The following is a 27,533-nucleotide window of genomic DNA, read 5'->3' as shown; positions in this document are numbered from 1 at the left end:
GTAAGGGATTTGTAATCTTCTAAAGTCACAATACTGAAACAATTAACTTAAACTTAAAATTTGTTCGGCAACAGTTTTTCATTTCAGCCAGCTGAAAAATAGTAAACGAAATCCTGAAAGTCCCTTTTCTATACAGATGTATATATGCTTGGCTTTGTTAATGAAATTTGTGTCACACACGCGACACATTTATTGTTGCACTAGCAAAATAGGGAGTGATATACATTTTAAGATTTAGCCATTTTTGCTTATTTCTATATTTCAAGGGAAACTTTTCAATTTTAAGCTCTTTCTGTCATTAGGCTTTTCTGACATCAAGAAGCATTTCAATGAATATGGAAGATTTTTTTTCACAAATGTATTTGTGAAAAAAGACTGGTTTAAAATCAAACTAGATTATATTTTTTCTGGTACTGAATTTCCTAGCCCCGGTTCGTACGTGTACAATGACTGACTGACTGTTTTTGTATCACATTAGCTTCATAATTTATCTCAAAACTCTATGGAAAACTTCCACTGAGAGTCACATTGACATCTCAGAGCCATATATCATGGCGCATTTTGATACCATGTTAACAGTCAACCCTGGGCTCTCGTGGATGAGAGAAACTGTCACGTGGTCCTTTTTGTGAGCGACAATGGTTAACAAAAGCCATTTGGAAGCGAGACAAGAGCAGTGTGTCATTAGATCCCCCTCCGGAGCCCGTGGCAGCACAGTCGCAAATCAATCAATACAGTGTCTGCAACACATGTAACAACACAACAGGCATCCAGTTGGGGAGCACCAGGGAGGAGAGGCTAACCCAGTGAACTGAGAGACACATGGTCAACCGCTGAAGTATGGTGATTTTTGTTTGGCTGATTCATCTGGCTTTATATCCTCAACTGCACGTTTAGCTTCTGCCAAGGTCAGTTGTACAAAATGTGGATTTCTCTTATTCACACTATTAGAAATCCATCTGTCACGGAATTGGTGCCTTATGGTGTTTTCGCAACAGTTGAGAGCAAATGGTTCATCGAAGGGTATTTATCCATCAGTGAGTCACTTTAATTAACAAAGTAGATGATCATGTGACCGCTGAGAGTTATGGGTTTTATGTTGTTTTTTTTCATACTGGAGAAACAAAAAATGCATTTGTCAATCCACTAAGCAGGTGTGCACATTGGTTGAAGTATTTCACATGCACACAACTCATAAACGTCCTTGGCTAAGTAGAGCAGAAACATCCAGTCAGATAATCTGTGTCTGTACAAAACTGAGAGGAAATGTCAGCTCCCACCACATACCTGCCTCTGCAGCTCCTGTTTGTTGACAAGATGTCAGCTGGGCGCAGAACGCTGGCTAGTTTGCTAGAAGAATCACTTGATCAGAACTTGTGCCTCATCAACAAACACAGGCGGAGTCCAGTGTGCAGAGTGACTTTCTCTGTGGCAGATTCTCTTTCACTCACAGCAAGAAGTCACAACTGTTGCAATAACTCATTTTTTTGCACTTTGAAATTTCCCACCTTTTGGGGAAAAAAAGCAAGTTTCTGGAAAGAGTTCAATGTGTGACCTGACCTGTGTCCATTCCACTGCAGTTCACACCCTTGACCTGTTGAAAGACTAAATCACCTTCAGTTTTCGTTCATGAACATGAATATGCCAACTAGTCAGCCTTTAATGAATAACTACAACTCCATGGTTTAATCATTATGATCAAACTTTTTGAGTAAACTGATATTTAACTCTTACTGATATGTTTCCCCGTGTATGTGCATGCACACACCTTAAAATTCGCACAAGGAAATTTACATGAACCTCAAATCCCAAGTTATAGCTTGTGATTATTTGTCTCTACAGAGTAGGTTGAATCTCACTGAGTAATGGTAGTACTCAAAATATATAGACCAGTCAACTCGTTTAATATTTTATTTACAAAATGGACAGAATAACATTTAATGTATTAACCCATAAAAACATACTTATGTATGCGAAAAGGAATTCTAAAGTTTTTTTTTTTTCAAAAATAAAAGAAAATTTGGCCATGTATCACATTTGCATTAATCATAGTTGATTTATTGGTGTCATCAATGAACCCAGTTGGTCTCCTCATTTTTAAATGGCATGTCCTCAGAACTGAATGTTTTAATTTCCTTCCAGTCACTTGATAAACTCATATTTTACTCACTACGAGCCCGCCTGTTGAATGTGGATCCCTGATAATGCAGATTTAGGCTGAGGGAGCTAAGCGGTTTTTCATTTCCCATCTGACTCCCTCTGATACAGTTTTTATATGTATAGTCCAGCAGGTTTAGACCCAGGTCATGTCAGATTTGCAGTGCATGCCCAAAGGGGCCCCAGACCCATGTCTCTGGTGTGCCAAACACCTACATTTTGATATGGGTGAAATGAATGAATCCATCTTTGTGCAGCTTGTATATGGCACATTAGGAAGAAGAGAAACATTGCTGCAAGGACAGGTACGTTTGGGTTCTTGTCAACTCGTAGATCCCTTGCACTGAGGGGCAGGGGTGGAGGTGGGCCATGTCTCCTAGAAACCATCTGGTCTAGATTGCATTATTATTTTTTAATCTGATCAAAGCTGGGAAAAGTTTGGGTTCATTTTATTGTCCCTTAATCAACTATGCTCTGTGGTTTGTCTGAGTTTGACACATGTACGCATGCCCCTGCTATGATGAAATGTGTTACGATGACCTTAGTGTGTCTTGTGTTCACAACCCCCAGCCAGTAGAGCCTCTACAGACAGCCAATGAGCTGCTGAACCATCATCCCCAATGCGGCAAGATGAGTGAATAATAGCTACTGTGGGGTATTTTATTTTTTTCCCAAGATATCATTACAGTTGTCTTTTGAGGGTGTTCAATAAGGCGTATCAGCTGTCAAAGCAAGGATTTTTTGCAGAATTTCACACTTATCTTCAGGGTGTGCTGGAGTGCTGCATTCCACTGCAGGGCTTTTTAGTGGGAGTTTGGCTTGGGCGATTACTGAAGCGTGCAGCGCGGGCCAACATGGCACGCCATGCACTCTGACAAGCTGCCCAGCGGTTTAGCAGCAGCAAGAGGCTTCAGCCCATAGACTGCAGATTCTCTTTATTTTTTAAACTACAAACTCAGAAAGGTGTCTGTGTGTGTGCATGTGTGTGCGCCTGGGTCTTATGCCGTTGCTTTGCTTACCAGTTTGCTGTGAACAAGTGAAGGGTTAAATGAATATGCTTGCCTTATTATGAATGGTTTCATCATTTCAACAACTTCTTAGGAAAGTAATCTGATGCCAAGCAGATTTAATGAGATGGATCATGAGCGGAAAACGTCCCTCTTCAATTAAATCAATATTTTTAATCAAGTCTTATAGACACACTTCATTAAACACATAGCCCATCCAAAGTAACAGGAGCAAATAAAGGAGGTTTAGTTAGACACTTTTCCTGTGTGATGGGTTTTTTGGGCATTATAAATAAGAGTGTGTGTTTGTGTGTGTCTCTTTCTTTCTCTCTCACTCTCTATGTATGTATGTATAATTATTAGTATTTTTTTCTCCATTTAAACTTTGCAGTGAAAAGCATCAGTTACTGTGTTTTTAACAAAAGTTTTTTTTTTTTTTTTTTTTTTTTTTTTGTGCTTCCTCCCAGGCCAATAAGCAGACAGAAATGCACGTAATTGAGGGAAGCCCTAATAACAGCTGGGTAAATAAGCTAGAGGGGGCCAGATGGCCTTTTTCTGTCTTTCAGGTGGCGTAAGCTAACTAGCTAAAGTACCACTGTGTGGACAAGAGAGCAACTCCAGCTATACAAATACAGCTGGAGGTGAGTCGAGGCCCCAAGGTTTATTTACACTCGTTAATTTTAGACCACCTGGCTGGCAACGAACCCTCTTGTGCCACGCGGTGGTGAATTTTGTTTCTGCTAATCGTCAGCTGCTTGATGGGGGATAAGTTGAATCGATGTCCATTTTGACTATAATCCACCTGACTTTCATAATATTAGATAATATTATATTTCATAATATTAGTTTCCCAATATTAGATTTTTATTTTTGGGGGATATTTGTGAAGGCACATGAGCTAACTGCCTCAATTCCAGCCTTCCAATGTTAAAACAATTTATTTTTCCATTCAGATTTCTCAAAATTAGGATTTAAATAAGCGACTATATGAAGATTGGCGTTTTCAATGTTTTTATTAGTCCATGGACTATACCCATTATACCCATGATCCTGCTGAAGTATGTAGATATAAGACTGCAGTGGCATGCCTTTTTTTCTGCTAGCCTTTTTCTATTAGCCTTGCATGCATTATGTGGCAAGTATAATCTGGACATTACAGAATGACCTGCTTCAACTCACTTGGAGTTATCCTTCTCATTGGCCAGGATATGCATGATCGTGGTGCAAACTTGCATCTCATCAGCCTGCCTGTGAGAGTGCCTGCTACTCCGTTAGTATGACTGCTGGGAGGTTAGTGTGTCCCATACCTCCAATTGATTTTATGCCTGTCCAAACAGCGCCTGGGAGCCATGCATTACAATAACCAATCACGGGGGCTCTGCTGTCCCACTCAATACCATTGCATAGGCATTCGAGATTGAGGGAGGACCATACACTTTATATTTATGCTTCAAAGTGGCTGGGCTGCTCATGAATGGATTTTTTTTTTTTTATTATTATTGATCTTATGAGAAATAATATTTCCCAACATACTGTGGGAGGTGCTGCACCTATTTTGAAACACCTTTGCAATCGGAAGAAAGCAATAAGTGCCAGTAATATTTTCTTTTCTTCTTCTTCTTGGTATGTGAAAATGACAGCAACCAACCATGTATCTGCAGCCTGATTGTCATAACACGTGGAACCTGTTGGTTTTCAGTTGTTTTATATGAGGAGTGGCACCTGTAGCAGCCTGAGGGGGAAAAAAGCAAATAGGCTGCCCCCCCCCCCCTTTCTAGCGTTCTTCTTTTTTGTGGAAATTCTGTCTTCAAAACATCAAATTTTTAAAAAATTGTGCTGATCGTACCATGAATTGATTTCAGGAGATCACTTGTTCAGTTTGACTTTGGTTGAGGGTGCATCCATATTGTTCACTGTTTACTGTTACTGTCAATGCCCTTATGGAATCTCCAGGAGATTATGAAAATCAAGAGGATATCTTTTGTTGTTTTTCAAATAATTTCAACCATACCATGTTTTGTTTCTGGCTTTGCTATTTGGAGCACACATTTGTTTTTTTTGTAGCATTACAAATCTTCTCTTGCATTGCCATTTTTTTTTGAAAGGGGCACAGTATTATGTCTGATCTGTTGGAAAATATCTCCTGATGGGGCTAGATGAAAATCTATACATGATTAATACAGATAAAAAATCTGTTTATAACTCAAGATATTTTTCTTAGACATAAACTCTAAAGGCATTAACTTACTTCATAGCAGCCTTTTATGATTGCTTTTTTACCCTAGAACGACACATTATAGTGCCATACTGACAGAAAAAAATAATGTAATAATTAGGAGATACTTTGAGGATAAGAATTTTGTAGCATTTTCTGTGCTGCGCAGGGTGAAGCAGAGTCCCTATTGCAAATAAAATTCTAATTTGTAGAAAACAAATATTGGATGTGAAGTGAGTCTGAATGTCAGAATGTAACCTGGTTGTCTCTTAATCATGCATAATAAGCTATTGCTCCCACTTAGCAGAAACATTATTAAGCTAACCATTGGAGACTAAAGAGAGATTCAATTTCTACCACTTAAGTTCTAATTTGAACCTCACAGGAACTGAAAATAATGATAAACATGATAAAGAAAATCTGTCATTCTACAATACTTTATCTGTAGTAGGCCAACATGATTGTAAGACAAGAATAAAATGTGTAGTTTTTTCAAAAAACACTATAGAAATCAAATTTCACTAATACATTTTCTTTTGCTTCCAACTTTGCATGTATTCATGCTATGTTTCCCCCTCTGTGATAAGTATTGGCCTCACATCAGTAGCACTGGTTGAGCTATGTTAAAAAAAAAAAAAAAAATTATCAAATCTTCTTTTAACAAGCTAATCTCTATGCCCAAGATGTGGTCCATTGTCGTTAATTAACACTGTTGTCACACCCGAGTCTCTCTCACACACACACATACTCTTGGTCACAGGCTGTCATGTTCTTTGGCAGCTTCTTCGCTGCGTTGCTATATCATGTGAGCCCTTAATAGCGTCCAAGCTCGGCAAAGCAGCAAGGTTGAGTGTCACACAAGCTCGCTGGCACACAGTTTGGTGTGAACACAAGTATGGGTTTTCTCGTGACATGGAGTCGCTGGTATACGAAAGAGAACAATATCTGACAGTTTTTCTGCTAGGTTGTGACGCTCCTGTGAGAACTTTCTTTTTCTGTCCTGCAAGATATGAGACAAACTGTACAATTATTTTGCCTGTCTGTCTCGCTGTCATGTATTCTAGTTGCTCTCCAACAGCATGTTTGGTTTTCCCATTTGTAGTTAATAGTAGCTCTGCCATGCCGCCTTTCAACCATGACTGCAACGCTGTCTCCATGCCATCATCTGCCATTCATTCAGTGTTTCTTTTTCATTCCTCTCTACACACACCGCTCAACTAAACTGCGTCAGACCCATGTTCAAATACCAAAACGCCCATAATGCTACAGACCCATCTCCCTGTATAGAACGTAATCTGATCCTGCTGGAGGAATGCGGCAAGCCTTGGCCGCAGCCAAATCGAGGCACAAATCAGCCGGTCGGCGGGCAGATAGTGTATCTCCAAGTGATTTTGAGCCAGCTCTTGGGTTGCAGTTGGCAGAGAGAAATCTGTTTCGCACCCCCCCCCCCCCCCCCCAGCACAAAACCAGATTTGTGATTGTTTTCAACATCACACACTTTATGAAAGTCACAGACAATAGTTATAAGCTGCATTAATGTTTGGTCTTGTGGGCTTTGTAGATGGCAATGAAGAGGGCAGGACTTCTCTTCAGCCTAACAGATGGTGTGCATTCAGTACATGCAGTTCCATAGTATTAAGCTTCAACAGTGCATGGGTGACTGCATAAATCATAGTGTCCTTGAATGAGAATTAAACGTAGAGAAACTGTTTGTATTTAGTGCAAAAAATTGCTGCCTGACCTATGTTTTTTTTGCACTCCAAATTTCATTAAATCTATAGATATTGTAAATAACTGCATGTACTGCAGTAACTGTGCAATTGTGAAATTACATATTTATTGGCAGTAGTCATAGTTATCGTTTAGCATCACATACAGGGGAAATGGTATCTGAATGCTGATTTTGAAAGTTTAAATTAAAAAAAAAATCAGGATGTGGCCAGTAAATGAACAAAGTTCAATGCTTACTGCTTATGGTCGAGCTGTCTCTGGAAGTGGAGAGTCCCTTCAGGCAGTCAAGCTGTCAAGTGTCACAGTGAACATACGCACTGACCTGATTGTCAAGGACACATGACCCCTGCAAGCCCTGCTTGGCCTGAAGGGATAGGGGGAAAAGACCTGGGTGAGCCTCCATCCCCAGACCCTGACAACCCTGTGGCACCTCTGTTTTTTATGAAGGCCCTTGCCCCCTTCTGACCCCTCCCGTCACCGATTGGTGGCTGACTGTGGAGATGGCTTTCAAATTGATGCTTTAACTACCTTTAATCTCATGGCTGCCAGTAAAGCCGGCACAGATGGCGCCTCCAGCGCAATACTTCACTTGTGAATTTTGAAAGTGCTTTCTCTGCAGTATGGAGGTCAGCAAGGATGGTTTACTTCAGTCACTTTTAGCCGAGAAGGGTTGCATAATAGCAGCTACTTCAGGGGCTTCGTCACAGCTTCTCCTAGTATATAGAGCGCCTCCAGGGGGCCGGGGATTGTGAGAGAAAGTGTGTGGTTGTGTGGTGGGTGCGCGACTTGCTGACTCAGAATTCCTTTCCATGTTACAGTAGTAATTCGTTTACTGCCCTCCCCTTTCTGTGTTCTTTTCTCTTTCTTGGCAGTCAGGAACCCCTGCTGGCAGGAGAACCCACCACACCCACGCAGTCATGGCCTAGATACAGTACAGAGATGTGCCTGAGCAGTGTTGGCGTGGGCAATGGGAAGGGGAAGCAGTGGCAGAGGGAAGGGACTATTTGGGGGCTTGTTGTTTTGGCAAGAGGTGAGAGGAGGTGACTGACTGCGCCATCCCATTGCCTCACCACCTGTCCTCTGAAAAACCACAGTCACTGCCAGCAATGGAACTCAAGCATGAGGTTCTTGGACACGTTTCAAGCCACAAAGAAACTTATGATATTATACTTATTGTAAATCATGTTGACAAAAAAAGGCTGTTATAGACTTGTTTTATTTAGGATACCTTGCATTAAGCTGATCATTCTTTATCCTCCCCTGCTTCTTTGCCACATCGAGGATCTCACAGGTCACATTTGTTATTGCGCGCGCCCGCGTGTGTGTGTGTGTGTTTGTGTGTGTGCGGTTGTGAGGGTTTGCCCCGATTCTTTAGCTTCGGGAGTGTTCGTTTTAAGGTCCATCAGGTGAACTTGTCAGCCATGAATAGTAAGGAGTCGGCAGCTTGATGAAGTGGTCAAGTTTTATCTGTAGATCAGTCAGTGGTTTATCTGGGTCAATATCTGGTCTGGTATGCTTAGTTAACAGAGTGAAGGTGCAAATATAGACTGGCCTCATCTCCTCTGTATGTGTCTTGTAATTGCATTTTAGAAATGCCACCATCTCTGCTGCCAACAAGCCTTCCTTGGGAGGTGCGATCACGCCTGTTGAGGCATATTATCTCAGAGGCAAGCTGTGAATGAGCACAGAAAACATGAATTGGGCTGGAGTTCCTAATACACTAACATTTCACTATAGTTTGCTTCTCCACATAGTAATTCATTGCATATATTTAATGTGTCTTTTGTCCGTGTCATAATGAATGGAATTATCAACAGCTGTTTAAGAATTTGAGTGGTTGACATGGGGGAAGTGACATTTTGAAAGGTGAGTCAAAATGTTTTGATAGCGGAGGTTTAATCTGAAGGTTATAAAAACTGATTTTTAGTATGTTAAATCCTATGGTTACCAATTATGTGCTGATCAATTTATTTTGACCAAGCCTTGTTTTCATTCAAAATAGTCTTCTAAGAACAATAGAGTTGGAACATCTGTCATCTCCATAATTTAACATTTCTTTACATTTTTATTTTAATTTCTACCTTCAAGCTGTAAATTAAGGGTGTCAAACTAAAAAGAAATTTAAAATGGGTGCAAGTCAAGGGCCTGACTGGTTTGATGTTAAGTGAAAACTTATTGTAATTACCTACTTGCACATATTGAACATGGAACTAACAAAGCTTTTAAGTTACTGCCTATAAAACAAAATGAATCAACAAATAAATGACATAACAAAGGCAGTTTCTTATGGCTCTATCTGCAACTTTCTCAGAGAATGCTCAAGTGAAGCATTTTTCTACTGGCAAACAGCCCAAAAAATTTTCAAGGAAAAAATAAAATGTCCTGTCATAGCGTGAAGAAAAAAATACAATAATTAAAGTGCAATAAAAACTGAAAATGCAGCAAACCTAAGCTTGCTGCACTGCGAAGCTCACTAGTCTGAGCTAGTCATCAGTCTTTCATTACTGCCGCACTCTTTGCACAGAAGACACATAGTCTCACAATTTATATCCGTAGACATATTCTTTGCCTCCCATCTGCCTTTAAAACTCCTGTTCTCACAGTCCACCTTTAATTTAACCATGCTTGCTAAACAGTAGGTAATCTTTTAAATGTATGCGTATTTATATGTCACCAGTTGTATGTTTGTTCATGCAGAGAAGAGGACATCATGAAACGATGACTGAATATAAGTCAATATTGCATCTTTTATTGGACGGACAGATGAGTTTTGGAAACTTCGACTTAGGTTGAGTTCATTTTATTTATTTATTTATTGATTTATCGATTGATTGATTGTTCAGGCAGGAATTTAGGATTGGGCTTCACATATTGACCCAAGTGCATAAAACGTTCGAAGCAAAATCTGGTTTGTAACTACAAGCCTGGCTGAACATCGTGATCACGCCCACCCTGCCATCTGTATGTCACTGCACACTGCACACAGAGAACTGGCCCTCAACAAAGATGTTTTGCCAAGTGACTGCCTAGGCTCTGGTCTTGCTCTCCAGGGTTAGTGGGGACACATGTTCTCGATAGACCTGAAACCCCCCCTCCACCCCAAGCAGCAGTTGACAGCTTGATGGAGAGCGGTGAGGCACTCACAAAGGCGATCAGCGCACATGCATGGACGGCTTCCTGTCCGGACAGAAATCCAAACATGCTCACAACACCCCCTACCCTGCCCCATGACCTTTCAGTTTGTCATCTGTAGAAAATGTTGAAACCATAGCCTGAAAGAAAGTACCAGTATCTCCAGGAGTGGACACATGATAGCACAGGCTGAATAGATGATCCAATTTAGTCCAATGACATTATTTGCCTTTTGCCGCCAGTGCTGGAATTTGTTGTTTCAGTAGGTTGCTTTTGTGTAACAAAACTGGCATACCAACCTTTTTTTGTTTGTTTTTTATAAATGATCACACAGTGAATCTGTTTTGAACATGATCATCCTAGAATAGTTAACTTTCAGATGTGGTGCACAACTATAAATCTCCCCTTTCCAACTGGTATGTTCAGACCATGGTCTGGTGAAAACAACCACAGCTGATTAGGTAAACCATAGGGTTGACAACGCTCAGTGAACTTGCGCCCGAATACAAGTGACACAGTAAGTGTGTTTTTCCTGCTGTGTTTACCATTTTAAAAAGCATGATATAATGGGTAGTATGGAACTCCGGGGAATATGGGAAAATTAAGACAAGTGCAGCTGTGTAGTCTCCTTGCTCTGCTCATACAGCTGAGGCTGAGCCCCTCGCACCTCGTCTTCCAGATCCTTTTCAGCCTCCTTCATTGTTCGGTCTCTGCTATGCTCCAAAGCTGATTACGGCGCCTTCTCTAATGAAAGCTAATCCTGTGTCACGGCATTATGGCAAAGCAGCAGTGAGACAGGCAAAGCCAGCGGGGATGTCTTCTTCAGGACCTGTCAGAGTGATGTTCAGAGGAAATGTTAAGAGTATTAGTGTTTCTCCCAACCTGCCTCACTGACCTTTTTCTGGTAATGTCTTAATACCCAACACACAGCTCTGCTTAAAATTTCAAGAGCCTACAATAATGTAATCATTCATTTTTAGTGTGTACATCATCATTCCATCACCATGGCTTCTCACAAGCAGTTTCTAACTTTTCTAAATGTATCAGTGTTGTGTTAAAACAAAAGCATGTTTTTTTTTTTTTCAGGTGAACCAGTATATTTTGAATCCCATTATTTAGACTGAAGAATACCAAAGGCGTTTAAATGTGTTATTTATAACATTACTCACCAGCGGTGTCACAGTCCTCCCTGTCAGGTTCTTCACATCTTTAGTACCAATGATTAAGACAGTTTATGTATTTTTATTTTGCACGTTGTGTTACTATATTGAACATTAAACATTTCAAGTCTCACATCAGCTCTTTGCTTTTTAATGGATGTATTGTCGTAATCTGATCCAGGCAAAGCCTAACCACAAAATACAAGGACACTACCACTTGTTACCCTTCTGATAGTTGGCTACTCACAGAATCACTACCTAAAATTGCTGAGGATTAACCTAGACGCTCCATAAGAGTTTGATACCTTCTATAAATAAGAATATAATTTAAACCAAGAATAGTGCAGAAGAAGAGCCTAATGAAAGTGTGCAGATTTGTAAATGAAGCTTGATATAGCACAAACTTATTTTAGCCTGTCTATCAACATCACAATGATGTTTGGCTGTCATACCACATCCTCTTTGGTTCTCCGGTGCTGGTCATGTGGAATTTAACTTCTGCTTATCATAGCAAACAGTGTTGCTTGATGCTGTTTGCCAATCTGAGGTTTGAGATTGGGAGACTGACTGAAAGCACTTAAATTGGAAAACAAATACTTTATTCAGGTGTGCTTGTAGCTTGCAGCTGTTCTTTCAATAATTATGACTTTTTCACGAACTTCCTCACTTAACAATGATTCTGTTATTCCAACACATTTTAGTAGTACGACACCAGCACACCTGTTAAAATGCCAGCCTGAGTGTTTATGCGTCACCTGCTGCACATGGTTATGTTGCTACATGAAGGGCTGTTCTGCATCAGGGAAGAGGGGTGGTGCCTTATATTTTGCCATATGGATTTTGTGCTGTTCTGTTTGTTTGCAGTTATTTAATTAGAAGAGCTAAATGATCAATGTTACATTTAATATTGTTGATTATTAAAGTCGTATGCATTAATTGTCTGGCTTTCAGCCTGTCAGTGTGCATCAGGAGCATGCAAAAATGTATTACAAATTAATGCATTGTTATTTGGAGCTTCCTCCTACACACTGGTTTATTGTGTTTTTAAGATTAAATATTTCAGTTGTCAATAATGAAAGTTTTATTCATATGGGCCTTTTGGTGGAGCCTCCCCCTAACTGCTACCAGCTTACTCCAGACTTCTATTTCATTTTTTAGTTTTCAAATCTCAATCAGACCTGGCACAGCAGAACAGATCAAGGGTACTTACTAGTCATACTGTGGGTTGGAAATCTGTTCACACTTTGCAGTGTCCATACAGCACGACCTGCATTCCCTGCAGTGGCTAAAATTGCTGATGACACGAGGGTGACTGTTGGGGGAAAACAGTGACAGCGTCTGGTTCAGAAGCAGCTTTGCTGACTCCGCCAAAATCCAGGACAAAAATCAAGTCTTGAACCAGCCACGAAGTAGTATTAGTTTTCGGCCCTGTAGTTTCAGATGGTTATCGATGCCATTTGAGCCGTCCTCCGCTTTTAGCAAGGTGTACTCCGTAAGCAGCTAACACCTGTAATTCAGACTCATATCCGGGGGCTGAATGTTGTGCATATTTATTCCAAAAGACATAATTGCTTCCATATAGACATGCAAAACCACTGCATCATTTCAAAGATGCTTGTGAGTGTGTGTGTGTGTGTGTGTGCGCGCCCCATTTTAGGCCACATTTATGCATTGGATACTAAAGTGGCAGCTGCAAAATGACCTTTTCAGGGAACACCACATCCAAGCTGATAGGCCTACCCAAACTCCCTCATCTAAAGACCAAGCCAAGTGGAAAACACTCTGCTTAATGATTGATTCTTCATATAGCCATTGAAATCCAGAAAATAGTTTTATGTGATGAAATGGACGCTGCTGCCGCAGATTTTAAGATTATATTAGAGCTGTTGCATTTGCCTTGGTTTTATAATTATTATAGTTATTATAGTATTATAATTTCCAATTCGTTCTACCTAATAGTATTCTTTATTTTGTCTTCACCATATTTTTATTAGTCATGAGACGGGGATTGCCTAAGGTAAGTATGTGACAGCAGGAATGCAGCTGAGTCAAGTAATTATACTCTGACTGAAAATTAATTTGTGAGTCCATTAGACTCATAATTACATTATTCATCTTAGTGTTTTTACTCTTAGAAGAGAATTGAAAAAATATTTTTTGCTTATGTCATAATCTTAGAGATGAGTTTATTGCATCAGGAAGTTGAACTGCTGTTGCTCATTTAACATGGGGGGGGGGCTATGATGATGGAAAGGCATGCAGGACATCCCATCAACAGGCCTGGAGCCATGGATTTGATCCTGCTTTACAGAAAAAAAACAAAAACCTTTATGTTTTGGTCATTCTGACTCCTGATGTCATTTTATTTCATTGACTGATGTTTCATCTTCACTGACTCGTGCCCCTCCCCCACCAGAGCTCTAAATCACTGCTTTCATTTGCCAGGCATGATCCAGGTCCCCAGCGGCCTCTAACTGTGTCATTGATCCGCTGCCACGCAGACTATTCACCGCTCACCAACCACTACCGCAAATATCCAGTGCAGGAACCTCCCTCTCAAAATGCACACCCCTCCCCCTCATGGCAGCCTCCGCCACTCATCCTCCTCCATCCATCCCCACATGCAGGCATACATTCACTCAGCCTCCCACGGTTCAGGCCTAACCTCACTAATTAATCAGGGACGTCGTCGGAGATCTGTCTGAGTGGCGGTGCATTTCGATCACCACCTGCTGCCAACGCTTTCTCCATTTCTCATTGAAAATCTGTCGCACAAATGGTGCTGTTAGCATTTGCTTGTGTCACTCACTCTCACATGGCTGCTGTGCATGTCTCACAAACATTGCTATGATCTATTTTCTGTCAGACCTTGATGCTTTTTGATAACCCTGACAGCTGTGGTAGGATGGATGCGCAGAGTCTTGGGGGTATTGTTGTCTTGTTTAGTGAGGAACCTGTCTGTCTAAATAATCAGGATCCCTGGATAACTGACCCCGACAGGAGGACAAGCACACATTTTATTGCAGGGAACAGATGTTAGAAGCACCGCTACATTATTATTGTTTGTGTTTCATCGCCAATTCCCCTTTTTTAATTAAAAAAAAAGGCATTAAGCATACAGAGATGGAATATGCATGATAAGGATTTTAGCTGTGGATCAACTCAATGTGTGACGTAACATGGGGACTGACTAATTTCGAAGCCAATGTTTTGATGGTTGAAAGATTAGGACAGACTGTACAGTGTTGTTTCCTTGGCAACTGCTTTTACTCAGTTTTGTCTAATATATCTGCTGTGTCTGTTTTAAAAGCTCCATGCAGCAGGAGACCACAACAGAACAACTTTTCTAAGGAAAGTTAGTTTTGAGCTTCAATGAACTAGGACATTGACTCCAGGTCAGAGATGGCTGAAGAGAAATGTTTTTGAAATTATTTGGGTGTTTTGTTGTTGACAGGTGAATTGTTATGTCTTAGAAGAATTCAGAGGACATTTTAGAACTGGACGGGCAGCATTATCAGTTGCTTTTCAAAATAAATCTTTTTTTTTTTTTTTTTTTTTTTTTTTTTTTTAAATGCAAGTGTCTCATTTTAGCGGTGGTTGGATAATTCATTGCAATAATTCAATTTTGCAATTTTCATTACAGTTGACTATCATGGTATGCTGAAGTGCAGAGTGAAACTATATTGTATTGCTTAGTGACTACACTGACCACAAAGTGAATTACATCAGGATCTTCTACAGTTCAGGATACCTTGATGGACCAATATACTGAACTTTATCCTTGGGTGTCCTGCTTCACACAGCAGCCAAGTTGTCTGCGCTACAGCGGCTTTTACTGGAAGCTGCTGCCTCACCTTCCACTGCAGCAATATCTCCTTTAGAGCCCCCCCCCCAGCTCATTTCAGGAAAAGAGTAAGTTGCATTTCAGAAAAATTTGACCACTAGCGGCCAAGACAAAACGATGGTTAATAATTGTCGGATAACACTTAGAGAAATCCGACGATGTGAATGAATGAGAAATCCTTTATATTCACAGAAATCCTCTCTGATACTGAAATTACTGATTCCAATATAGGCAACGACTTATATTTGGTCATTACTTGAGTTACTTTCGCACATTCTTCTTAAACTATTATGCCTGATTATATATTCATTGCAAATACTAACCTCTAACTGAGAGTTCCTCTCTCTTTGCCTCATAAATGCCTTTTGCCATGATAAAAGTGGGTGGGGAAAAAAACAAGAGTACTTCATCTTATGAGATAAGCAGATGTTTAAGAAGATTTGTTTCTAGGGTACATCATTCGAAGCTAAAAAGATTTAGAAAAATTGCAATATGATTCTAACTTGAGCATCGTTACAATATGGTATCTTGGGGCCGCTGGTGACTTCTCATATCCAAAATGGTGCTCCGTTGTCTGCTGTGTCTCGTCTCATCGCCTCCCCAAAAATAACACATGAACATTGGAGTAAACAAACACAGCATGTTCCACTCGCAGCCATCTTTTCCATTCCCTCTCTTGATATCTCTCTTCGTGTTGCCATCAGCCCCCGGCTCTGTAATTCAAAGCTACATGTTCTGTCATTTACAGTTAAATACCAGACCATGAACTGCCAGTCAAACATTCAGCTAAAGTTCTTGTGATAAGCCCATCCCCAGCAATGGATATATCTTCCACAGTTGCCTGGACTGAGTTTGAGAGCAGGGAACAGGTGAAGACAAATCCAGAGGTGGAGGTGTACCTTGGAATGGTTAGGTCCAGCAAGAACATACGTGTATGAATGCAAGGACGCCAAGTAAAATGGCGAGGTTACATGGAGCAGAGATAAAGAAGTTGCAGGATTTTAAGTGCTTAGGGTCAACAGTCCAGAGCAACGGAGGGTGTGGAAAAGAGGTGAAGAAACATGTGCAAGCAGGTTGGAACTGTGAAGAAAATATATCTGGTGTGATGTGCAATAAAAGAGAGAATGTGAGAAAAGATGATGCAAAGAATAGGGCTAAATAGAGGCAGAAGAAGTGCTGTTGCGACTTCTGGGGGAGGAGCCACAATGAAAAGAAGAAATCTGGACTGCATTAAAGTCTGTCTTTGGAATTGATCTTTTTGTATTCACTCATATCAGTGGACCGGTTTACGTTATCTAAAGTAATAAGATGATTATTTTAAATCTTGAAGTGATGGGGCTGCTGATTGTATGGATCGAACCACTCCGGTTATTGGCACTCATTGTGGTGATAGCGTCTTAAGATAAGAAACTTTATTTATCCCCATAGGAGAAATTCCTCTGTCACAGCAGCATAACAGTTATGTCAAAAAAAGGAAATTAATATGAAAACAAATAGAAAGGCAGAAGATAGACAAAAAAAAATCCGCGAATAAGTAGACAGCAGATACATAGATCTTATACAAAACACAACCTTGAATCTGTTTCTCATTGTTACATGAGATCAAATGGCAATAATTATTAATTTGTGGCAATGAACGGAGTAATTCAATAGCTCATTTTAGTAAATCTAGGCCATGTAATATTAATTACAGTCAGCAAATGGAGTAGTGCCAGAGAAAAATCTGATCAGTTTGGGGTTGCAAGCCAGCTTTCTGTACACAGCTGATTTTAACATGTCTGTGATACCTGCCAGGTGTCGTGGCAACACTTGTCTTCACGATACCAGGTCCTCTGAAGCTTTGACTGCTCTGTTCAGGAACCTTTTTGCATTTTTATATCCTGACGCAGCCCGGGGCGTTTCTTTTTTCCCCCCCTTCTTTGTGTGTGTGTGTGTGTGTGTGTGTGTGTGTGTGTGTGTTTTCACTCGGTACGTGGCAAGGTGGCTGATTCTGCTCGCCGCCTCATCGACAGAGGTAATCTCTCCATTCCCATACTGCATATAGATATAATCGGCAGACTCAAACGAGCTGAGCTTCAAAGCCTCGCTCTGCTAAGCGTTTTGTTCGGGGCCAGCCTTCAATCCTTTCTAATGCATGGTAAAGAGGTTCATGCAAATTTCGAATTGACCTTTTCACCGTTAGCGGTAAAGCTTGCAGGCCTTCTGTGATGTGTTCATGGCCAGATGGGAAGCTTATATGCTCTATAGGTAGACTTCTATTAGAAAACATATTTGCAATATGATTTAAACCAAACCCTTCTTCCCTGTCCTGAGCAACACCGCAACGCAATGATGGCCAAGCACGTGGATGAAGATTTGATAAACCCACCTTGAAAACGCTTGATTTCTCAGAACCGTTCCGCAATCACAGTATGTAAATGGTTTGTTTGAAAATCCAAATTTTGCTAAGAAAACAATCATACACACTTTGGAAATTACTTTCCCCGTTTATTGCCCAGACACTAATTTATGGGTTCTGTAATCAGCCAAAGTGCAATTCTTTTTCCATCTAATAAGGAACACAATATTGCACACAGATATGAAAAGTATTTTGTGCTGACTCAAAGCCATTCAAAGAAGATACTCATTAAATGAAAGGAACGTTTCTGTTGGATTAACGTACCTCTATTTTGTTGTTGGATTTATATTACAGGGATCATCTTTAAATTAAGAGGCCAGCCATGAGTGTCAGTTTAATCCTGTTGTATTGCTCTGCAGCTATTGTGTACTGTGGGCGTCACTCCGTCATTCCGTTAGTAATGTGTTAATTGTAAAGGTGTATGAATTATTGATGGATGGATGGTATTAATGTGCTTTCGAGATGGTTGCTGAGTGAGATTGAGATGCACTAGAACCTGAAATGGCTATTTCAATCGAATTAAGTTTTAGATCTAATGTGGACGTGACGCAAATAATTTATAAAGCTTGTGAATTGTATATTATTAAAAGTATTTGCTCCAGCTGCTGCAGGTCTTCCGTTATCAGAAAAGATAGTCATATGATCTCAAGCTTTTCATTTCACAAGAATGGACTGTGTGGTAATCTAATAATGAAGCAGTGGAACCCCTGCAGGATGACATTGGATAGAGAAATGTTTTCCGACTTGTAGTGTGTTTGTAGTGTCTTGCTGCTCAGCATGGGCTCAGCATATCCAGCTGTAATTTAATGTCAAAGCTATATGAAAAACCATGACGAAAACGATCAACACTTTCTCACCGTGTGAGGAAACACTTCACCTCAAGGCGTCTTGTAAAATAAATAAACAAATAAAAGTCACGGTGCTATTGTGTTCTCCCAATTTGTCTCAAGTCAGTGTACTGTCATATTCATGAGGTTGTATTACTGAAGAATTATTCTTGCTGGGGTGCATCGTCTCGTTCCCTTTCTTGCCAAAAGCAAACAAATCGGGCCGCGTGCCACTCCACTTCTGCGGCGCTGTCTTACCTGGCAGCGTATTTATGTGCGGTTTGATCAGATAGTGAGTTTCCACTTGATTCATTACAACGGGATCTTGCTTGTGTTGCCAGCCACTTACCTCGCTTCTCTGAATAAAAAGCGCAATGAGCATATTTTGAAAAGGCAAATGGATCAAGGGGAAAAAAGGCTGCTATTTTGTACAGCATAAAAAAGCAAAGCTATCAAGCTTTAGATCAGGATCTCCACTGCTTTTTTCTTTCTTTGTAGTAACACAATAAAATGCAGTCAAATTACCTCTGGTATTCTGCGTTTTTTTATAAACTGCCCTTTTTACTCTTGCATAGTTCTAAATCTTTGTTCTGCTTCAGCTCCCTGTCAGTGTTGCCGAGATTTCTACTGGTCATGCAGAGTCTAAAGGGAGGAGAAAGCTGGTGCGGACGGTGGCTTGTCTGCTGCGGGGGATGGGGGGGTGGGGTTGTCCGTCGTGGGCAGTGACAACCCCAGCCTTGCCCGCACTGACAAGTCCTGTCAGCGGTTTCTTGGGGATCAATTTAGTCTCCAATGGAAAGATGCTGTGCATGGCAGGATTTGAATTTACTAGCAATGAAAATTAAAATAAGCTATTATAAGCTGTTGTTCTTGCCAGACAGGCAGCTGTGGCTTAATATTGGCTTAATCGCATCCAGCGGCAGGTGATATCAGGTAGCTGTATGCCTCTTGACGATCCTGTGTTTGTTGGTTTAAAAAAAAGAAAAAAAAAAAAGGTTCATGTTTGGTCAGGAGTGGCACAAGCTCTAAGCATTACCACAAAATATGATTTAAAAAAACAACAAAGAAAAGGAATAATGTGGTGCTGCAGAACCCCCCCCCCCCCTCCTGCATCCTACTCTTTAATTCTGGAGAGACTATATTTGTTTGGTACATGTCACAATAAACATGAGTGTCATTCATTTGATATTCAGTCAAAATGAGAATTACAATGTTCAGATAAACATTTCTTTAATATCACATTTGAACAACAACGGTCAGTTGAAATTATACAGCCTTTTGGGAAAGTGTGTAACATTGCGGTAACTAAAACTTATTTACTTTATTTACTTTAAAAGCACATCTTTTGCTTCTTGTCCATCCTTCCTTGAAATCAAAATGTTTCCCCTCCTTTCGCTCTCTCTTTCTTTCCATAGTCCTTGGCCGCCAAATGTTTTATTGAAAGCGAGCCGATATTAATTTTCTATCCTTAACATTTCGTATTTTTGAAAGTTAACTTTCAGGCTCAACTGCTCTAACAGCATGTCGATTGGTGTTAAACGCAGATGAATCGAGTCAGCACAGATACAGCAGAGACAAGAGTTAGTGTACCAAAGTGTGTTTTGCACCACCCCGTCGGAAACGCTGTGGTCGGAGCGGTGCAAGTCATAGCAATCAGCCGCCGCACACAGCGTCAAGAAGGGAGACCCACGACCGAGATAAAGGGTTGTCGTCTTACGTACTGGCACTTACCTGGAGGCAAAATGTAGATGAACTGGCTGACTTTAATTAGCCTCTTCCTGCATAAATGCCACCTCTGCCTTAGAGGACATGCTGTCAGTGACCTGTGGGCGCCTGGGCTGGGGCTTGTACTGTACATTAAACTTTTATTACATTTGGTTTTGACATCTGACAAAAGCAGGGAAGGACGAAGATGTGTAGGAAATGTGTCAGTGTGAACGAGCTGCGCCGGGCATCGGACCTTATTTTCCCCCGGTAAATGAAGCCAGCACCTGCCCGCTGAGCTCTGCAACAGCCAGGTTCAATGTCATCAATTAAGCGGATCACTCCAGTGCTGTATGACGGCCTGCCTCCAGCTGTCTCATCCCACAGACACCTGATCAGCTGCGAACCACATCAGCCCGAACATTTCAAGACTGTCTCTCAAGGGTTTTTTAGCAGGGTGCATTATGGTTCCGATGTTGCAGGAGTCACCTCTTAATGTTTGCCACCAGAATCATTTCAATTAGAGGCTTTGTTAGACACAAAACTCCACAATGTAGCTTGTAGTCTGGCTGATCACCAACAGAGTTTAATGTTCTAGTTTATTAAATAAAGCCAACCAGGTAGGAATCTGAGGCACATTTCATTTTTTTTATTTCTGACCCTCTTTCACACTTTTATTATTTTTTGTCTCATGCCAGACTCAAGGCTCCCGTGCAATTTCCATGTTACATAACAGAAAGGAGTGGAGAAATCGTCAAATTAATGAAGGCAAAAGTGAACAGCTAATGGAGACCTTTTACCGTCTCAGTTGAGTTCCAGGCAGAGAGCCATGGGGCCATTTGTGCTCCTTCACAGACATAAAGCCACAGTGAGAACAAATAGATACAGAATAATCAAAAATTGCCGTAATGGAATGCACAGATGCTGTTGCAGGGGAGAAAATGGGCTTGTAAGATGTTTTAGCCAAACGCTAATGCAGGAACAGCTGCATGGTGCTGTAAAGATTGTTTTTATTTACTGCTAGAACACTACATTTGACACTTCACAAGTTCACAGAAAGGACCGGATCTGGCCTCAGTACTCGACTTGTTAACCTCATCTGTATCTGGATTTGTTGAGCACTACATTGTACTTGTCATGGGAGAAACACCTATTTTCGTTTTTTTCTTCTTCTCCAGTGCGTAGAAGCTGCCATTATGTTGTGCCATGTAATGTTTGGCAGAGGCAAGTGTTACTGCTGTTAATAAGCGTGCTGTTATAAATTCCACAAGGGGAAAGTTCAGTGTTTCCACAGTCCTGGCCGCAGGAAATGTTAGGATGGCATGTGTATAGGTTGCCAGCGCACCAACAAGCACAGCTTTCACTTGGGTTATTTTTGTGAACAATAATATTATCCTACAGTGTTTTGAATTTAGAATTGCGTTATGTCACTGCAGTGGGAGACATTCATGGCTCCGCTGATGTTTCGGAGTACCAGAAGCAGGAGTAGCTGTCTTCCACAGGTGTGCAGTAGAGTTCAAGTCAAAAGCTGCCATGGGGTTGAGTCACATGCACAGATGTGCATGTGAAACGGTGCTGGGTCGATGTTTTTAGGTACAGGATTAGGGTGAGCATATTTAAACCAGACAAGAGCTCTCTTAACCATCTTTTCCATTCTCACAAATTTAATGTGTACATTCTCACCACCACTGTCTTAAAAAATGGAACGATAATAATTATTAAAAAGCCACCACACACACATCAGCATATATCCATTGTGGCTTCAAGGCATCATGATATTACCGATATCATATGATGCCATACTTTCTACTTGGCCAGTTTCACCTGGTCTCTTCTCTGGCCCTCAGTGTATCCCTCCATGTGCATGTTTTTGTTTCTTTTTTCCTTGAAAGATTGAGCCCATAGTTTTGTAATCAAAGACAGATACTCAAATGTGGGTGAAAACAAAAACTCCTCAGTGAAAGTAGTAGTTGTTCAGCCTCATATGGGGTTTTCCCATCCGTCCTCTCCAGAAAACCCTTCAGCATTTATCCTCAGGGGTGTAGAATTCTCTCTATCCTATTATCAGGGATGGGCACTGGTTCCCAAACTCTTCTTAAAAATTTATTTATTTTTTTCTCCTCCGTGCTTCATCACAACTATCTGAGCAGCTGAACCCCCCCAACCACACACACACACACTGGGGTAAAGGATGATAAATTGATTCATGATGAATTATTAACCATGTATTGTGGAAAGATACAGATAGTTTGTACTCATTAGATGTGTTGTAGGCATTATGTTTTTCATATTACTGGCATTAATATTTTCAGTATTTAAAATAATATTTTCATTTTAATCAGGGCAGTAATTTTTGCACATTTTTGTAAGTAAACCTGTATTATGCTCTTGTCCATTTCCAAATCTTGCACTTTAGGGGGGTAAAGGACATGCGCTGGCCTGAGTATACCACACAAAAGTAAAATGTGGTGCATTTCCGGTCCAGCAGAAGTCTGCATGTGCGTTGTTAATGCTCAAGTCAGAAGCAGCGAGGCCCGGACCTCTGGCTAGAGTTGCACAGCAGGTGCTGCGGGGAGGCCAACCTGGGGCCTTGAGTAACTCTATATCTGATGGGGATTTATAAATGCCCCAGATACTCGAATGGGAACATAAGTCTGATATTGAGGTTTAGACCCCTTGTACTGGCAGAAATATAGCTCACATGAAGGCCATTTTAAGACGTGGATCTTTGGCGCGCAGACTCAGCTAAAACAGAGCTGGATGTATTTTATAGCAGGGGTTTCGATGCAAGCAGTTCGGTTTTTCCTGCGTCCCCCGTGAGCTAAACCAATAGATTTTCCGCAGTTGTTTGAAACGGCACAATACTAACCTCATTGCCAGGCACAGAATGGAGATTTCGGAGCTTATTATATAGAGGTAGACATTAGTGCCAGAGTTCTGGTCCAACTCAAAAATCATGACGTACTATCAGTACTCAGTATCTTCTTATCTTGTTTGGATCTAGCAGCCCTAATATTCTATCAGTACCGGATAAAGCAGTGCACTTTGGAACAAGCGCAGAGAATGTGTGTCATTTCCATTGCCGCAGAAGAAAGCTTAACTCTTCAGTCCCTGCATGAAATCATCATTTCACTGAACCTGCTGATTCATGTGTGCAAAGCTGGCAAAAGGTGTCGTTTTAACCTCCACCTGTTCGAAAGCTTTAAATACTGGAGGTGTGGGCTGCAGCAAATATCATTTGTCACTTAGCGCAGTGTGACACCAAAGTCCAGGTCTGATTACAACTGACGACACCTTTCAGAGGGATGGATGTTACGATGAGGGTGCGAGTGCGCACATGCGCACACATACAGGCAAGCTTAGTGCATTAGTCACACCTGTATGCTGTGCAAAGTCTGCAAGTGGATGTCAGTTATGGCCATGTCTTATTTTTAAAGTGTGATGGTGGTCAATTGATTAAATGGGGCATCCACCCCAAGAGTCGGTTTATATAATTCCCCTTTTGTACCTCTGCTGTTAGGAAGGAATGCCGTCATCAGGGGATTGAAAGAACATGTGTGCACCATCTATTTTTTTTTTTTTTTTTTTTAGTTAATGCGGTGATTAGATTGGAAAGTTCAGTGTTTTTAAAAAAATACACGCACTTGGATAGCCGAGCTGTATCCAAGGTGACGGGACTTCGGAGAATTGCTTTCATTTTTCATCAGCGTAATGCTTTTTATTCATCATTCATATGAATAAATTCAGAAAAAAGACAATTCAATTTTTCCGTAACTCTGCATAGATCAATACTGCACAGTATCAATATTATGAGGATCAATATTATGTAGATCACAAATGTCAAATGTTGATGCTTTGTTATAATTAAATTTTTCTTAACTTGTGCTCAAAATCAATCTCAAATCTGCAGCTGACTAATTGCAGCTCAAATATTTTCGAAGAGGGGTGTGGGGGTTGGGGTCTGCATGGAACTTGGGTCGGGGAATCCCTTTTAAGATATTCATGAAATGTTTGATTTGTTTTTTGTTTTGCTTTTAATTTGACATTCTAGATCTTTATTCAGACTTACAGCGATATATTTTCATGGCTAAGAGGCCACAAGTCAAATGACCAATAACGGATCTGCAGTACGGTAGCGCAGCGGTTAGTGCACGGGTTTCACAGCTAGAAAGTATCGGGTTTGATCCCCGGGCCTGATGGGGCCTTTCTGTGTGGAGTTTGCATGTTCTCTCTGCGTAGGTTTCCTCTTACACTGGTTTCCCCTATCACTAAAAACATGTACAATAGGTCAGGATTAATGAGAGTGTGTATGTGAGCGCAACTGTGGGACAACGGATGCAAATTAGCCCTTGGCTACAATCCGGAGTGTTTACATGCATGTCTCATGTGTGTTCATTAACATGCACTCTCCCAACCAAATAAATAGATGGAGAGAACACATGGTTAATAATGAAGAAAGACCCCGCTGCGTGTCTTATTTACCACCAAATAAACTCTGTGGACTGCACAGTCTCTTATGATTGAAATATTACGGAAGTGTTAGTTCCTGTTCAAAGTCTTCCAGTAGACCATCCCACAGTGTGTGTCTTGCCGGGTGTAGCCAGGACCACATCACAGAAACCAGTGATTCTCATTGTTGTTGGTCCACAGAGCCTGGGATTCCCAGGTAGCGGAGGCTCAGACATGGGCGGGCTTTAGGGGCTACATAGTGTCCAGCAGCCAAGTGATGAAGACACGGCACAAATAGAGTAGGATTTCACCACACAGAAGGGAGGAGTTTAAGTTTCTTTCTTGTAAATGTCTTTCCAAGATAAGAATCTTACACAGAATGATGGGAAATCTATATCCAGTTTAGGGCAGATCTTATTGATTTTATTACTTTTTTTTCCCCACTAATCTTGAGCCAATTTCAAGTTCACTGTTTATACCTGTGACATTTTCCTTTATATTTTGAAACTAAACTGGTAAAATTCACCGGGAGAGAGGGAGAGAATTTTCAAAAGACCGCACTGTTACCTTTGTCTGGATGCCTATTCAAAGATAACAATTTTCAAAAAAAAAAAAAGCAACAGCCCAACACACAAGGAATCAATTTACTGGGAGGTTTTAAGTTACCTTATTTTCATCATGCTCCAAGAAATGCTCACAGAAATGTAATTCATTTTACTCCTAAATCATTGTGACTAGAAAAATAGAATTGAAAAATTGTATTCTGTAAATGTATAGGAATCATGGACATGAGATGGAACATGTTGAAATAAAGTGCTAGTGACCTGCAAGTGACACATTGCAGAATAATAAGTTTATTATTGTGACTTTGTGAGATGAAAGACTGATTTCTAATTCCTCTGCGTAATTGCTTTTCCTGCCTTCGAACACAGACAAGCAAGTCAGACAGAGTTTAGGTCTGTTCTAAATACTGGAAATGGAATCAGTCACTGATCATAACAGAAATCAGGTGGAATTTTATCAGCGAGGGGCCTGTAAGCAGGGAGTGAACATTGCCTCCCTCCTCCCTGCAGGGAGTCAGTCTCCTAGAAGGTACAAAGCACCTGCTAATCAAACTGCTCAGTGTTGTTTACTCAGTAATGTGGCTTTTACTGTGTCTCCTCAGAAGTCTGGAAAAGCATATTCAAGCACTGCGTGGTTGAAAATACATTTCTCTCTTGTTCCCTGCAGCTGTCCCGTTCCCCCCCAGTCACCGACTGACCGCTAAAGAAGTGTTTGACAGCGAGGGCAAGCCCAAAGTGGATGTGCTGAAAGCGCACCTAACCAAGGAGGGCCGCGTGGAGGAGGCTGTGGCCCTCCGGCTCATAGGGGAGGGGGCCTCCATCTTGCATTCAGAAAAGAACCTGCTGGACATCGAAGCCCCTGTGACGGGTAAGTCACACATTACACCATGTTGCCAGGATGCTCCCACCCATAAATTGGTACATCACCGGTGGCTGATTTGCCTTCACACTCAGCAATTTAATGCAATATGTAGCTAAATGGATAATAGAGGGGGGAAAAAAACAACCAATATTATCGTCAATCTACTCACGTCTGAAAAATCCCATCAGATACACAGCCAGACAACATTTTAATTAGGAGTATTTTAATTACACTGTTTATACTCAATGCTGCATTCAGGTGCCTGTCACTGCCATGCATGTGAAAAATTGGACTGAGCGTTTCTGCTCTGAGCTTTTTTAGTGTAGATTCTTGTGTATGTGTCATCTTACCGCCCGGCCAAGGTGTCAAGTGAATATTCAGTCGTATTATCATCTTGTTGATGTGGGGAAAAAAAATCTACCCAGCTATTAATTTAGAATGCAGTTAGCTTCTCAGAGGAAAAACTGATGGCAAGACTGTAAATAAAGCAAGCCTGTGTGTTATCTATTGGTTTAACTCACGACAAGTGATTGTCCATTTTTGACTTAATCCTCCGATTCCACCCCTCATTTTACTCCTTGCAAGAGAGCCAGTGCTGAAACCACAATGGGTCCAAATCGCAAGTGAATTTACGGGCCTTTGCTTTATGTATTATTTATATTCAATACAGTAGAGTAACTGGGAAGGGCAGCTTGCTTAAATCACTTTTACGATGTAACATTCCTTCTTTTCCGAGGGTGACTGTGACTCTGTTTGTAGAGCAGGAATCCCTCCAATCTGAAGGTTGGCGGTTCCATTCCCGGCTCCTCTTGTCAGCATGCTGATGTGGCCTTGGGCAAGACACCGAATCTCCCAGTTGCTCACAATGGCCTGGTTAGCACCTTGCAGGGCAGCTCTCGCCATTGGGGTGCGTGTGTGCCTGTGTGTGGTGAATGTGACATCCACTGTAAAGCGCTTCGAAACTGCAAGGTGTGAAAGCGTTGTATAAGTGGAGACATATTATTGACTCAGTCCTTTTGCCTCCGGCCTCTATGCGGGCCACGCAGCCACCGGCTATAGAAATGTATTTTAAGGAAGGCGCAGATTAAATTCAATCACTTCTCTAAGAACCAAAATGCTGTTGCTTCTGACACAGAAAAAGCAGATATGAGGCTGCATTTTTTTTTTTTTCCCCAGATATTCATCTGACTGTAAGTATTTGCTAACCCGAGGAGAAGCTTTTACCTCATCCGTCTGCCAGTGTCATCCATCTAAAGCGCTCCATTTGATATTTGTTCTTCTGCTTCTGGTTTTCCACTCATTTTTGCACTGGGGGGGTGAACATGCCACGTAGCAGGGGTGCGCTGAACGAGCAGCATTGCGGATGCATATTATTCACACACTCATCCTCTGCCGCCTTTCTTCCTGGTCAAGTGCCCTGTTCCTCCATTAGACTTTCCAATGAGGCCTCTTTGATCTTGTGTTAATCAGAGACCTCCTCGAGG

The 27,533-nt window shown here is 41.1% G+C and overlaps 1 protein-coding gene across 4 annotated transcripts in view; it reads left to right on the top strand.

The window, feature by feature from the left end:
* LOC147223697 (protein phosphatase 3 catalytic subunit alpha) overlaps positions 1-27,533 on the top strand; it is a 75,424-nt gene that overhangs the window by 5,551 nt on the left and 42,340 nt on the right. For all 4 annotated transcript variants that reach the window (XM_086165859.1, XM_086165857.1, XM_086165858.1 and 1 more), the window contains exon 2: positions 25,855-26,055. In XM_086165859.1, coding sequence (XP_086021985.1) covers positions 25,855-26,055 — 201 coding nt within the window. The remainder of the gene's footprint in view (positions 1-25,854; positions 26,056-27,533) is intronic.

The sequence above is a fragment of the Fistularia commersonii genome, chromosome 19, assembly GCF_037954325.1.
Source record: "Fistularia commersonii isolate RoL2024-O1a breed Wild chromosome 19, RoL_Fcom_v1.0, whole genome shotgun sequence".
In the NCBI taxonomy this organism is placed as follows: domain Eukaryota; kingdom Metazoa; phylum Chordata; class Actinopteri; order Syngnathiformes; family Fistulariidae; genus Fistularia; species Fistularia commersonii.
Note: the sequence above shows the minus strand (reverse complement) of the source record. Positions and strands in the feature narration are given on the sequence as shown.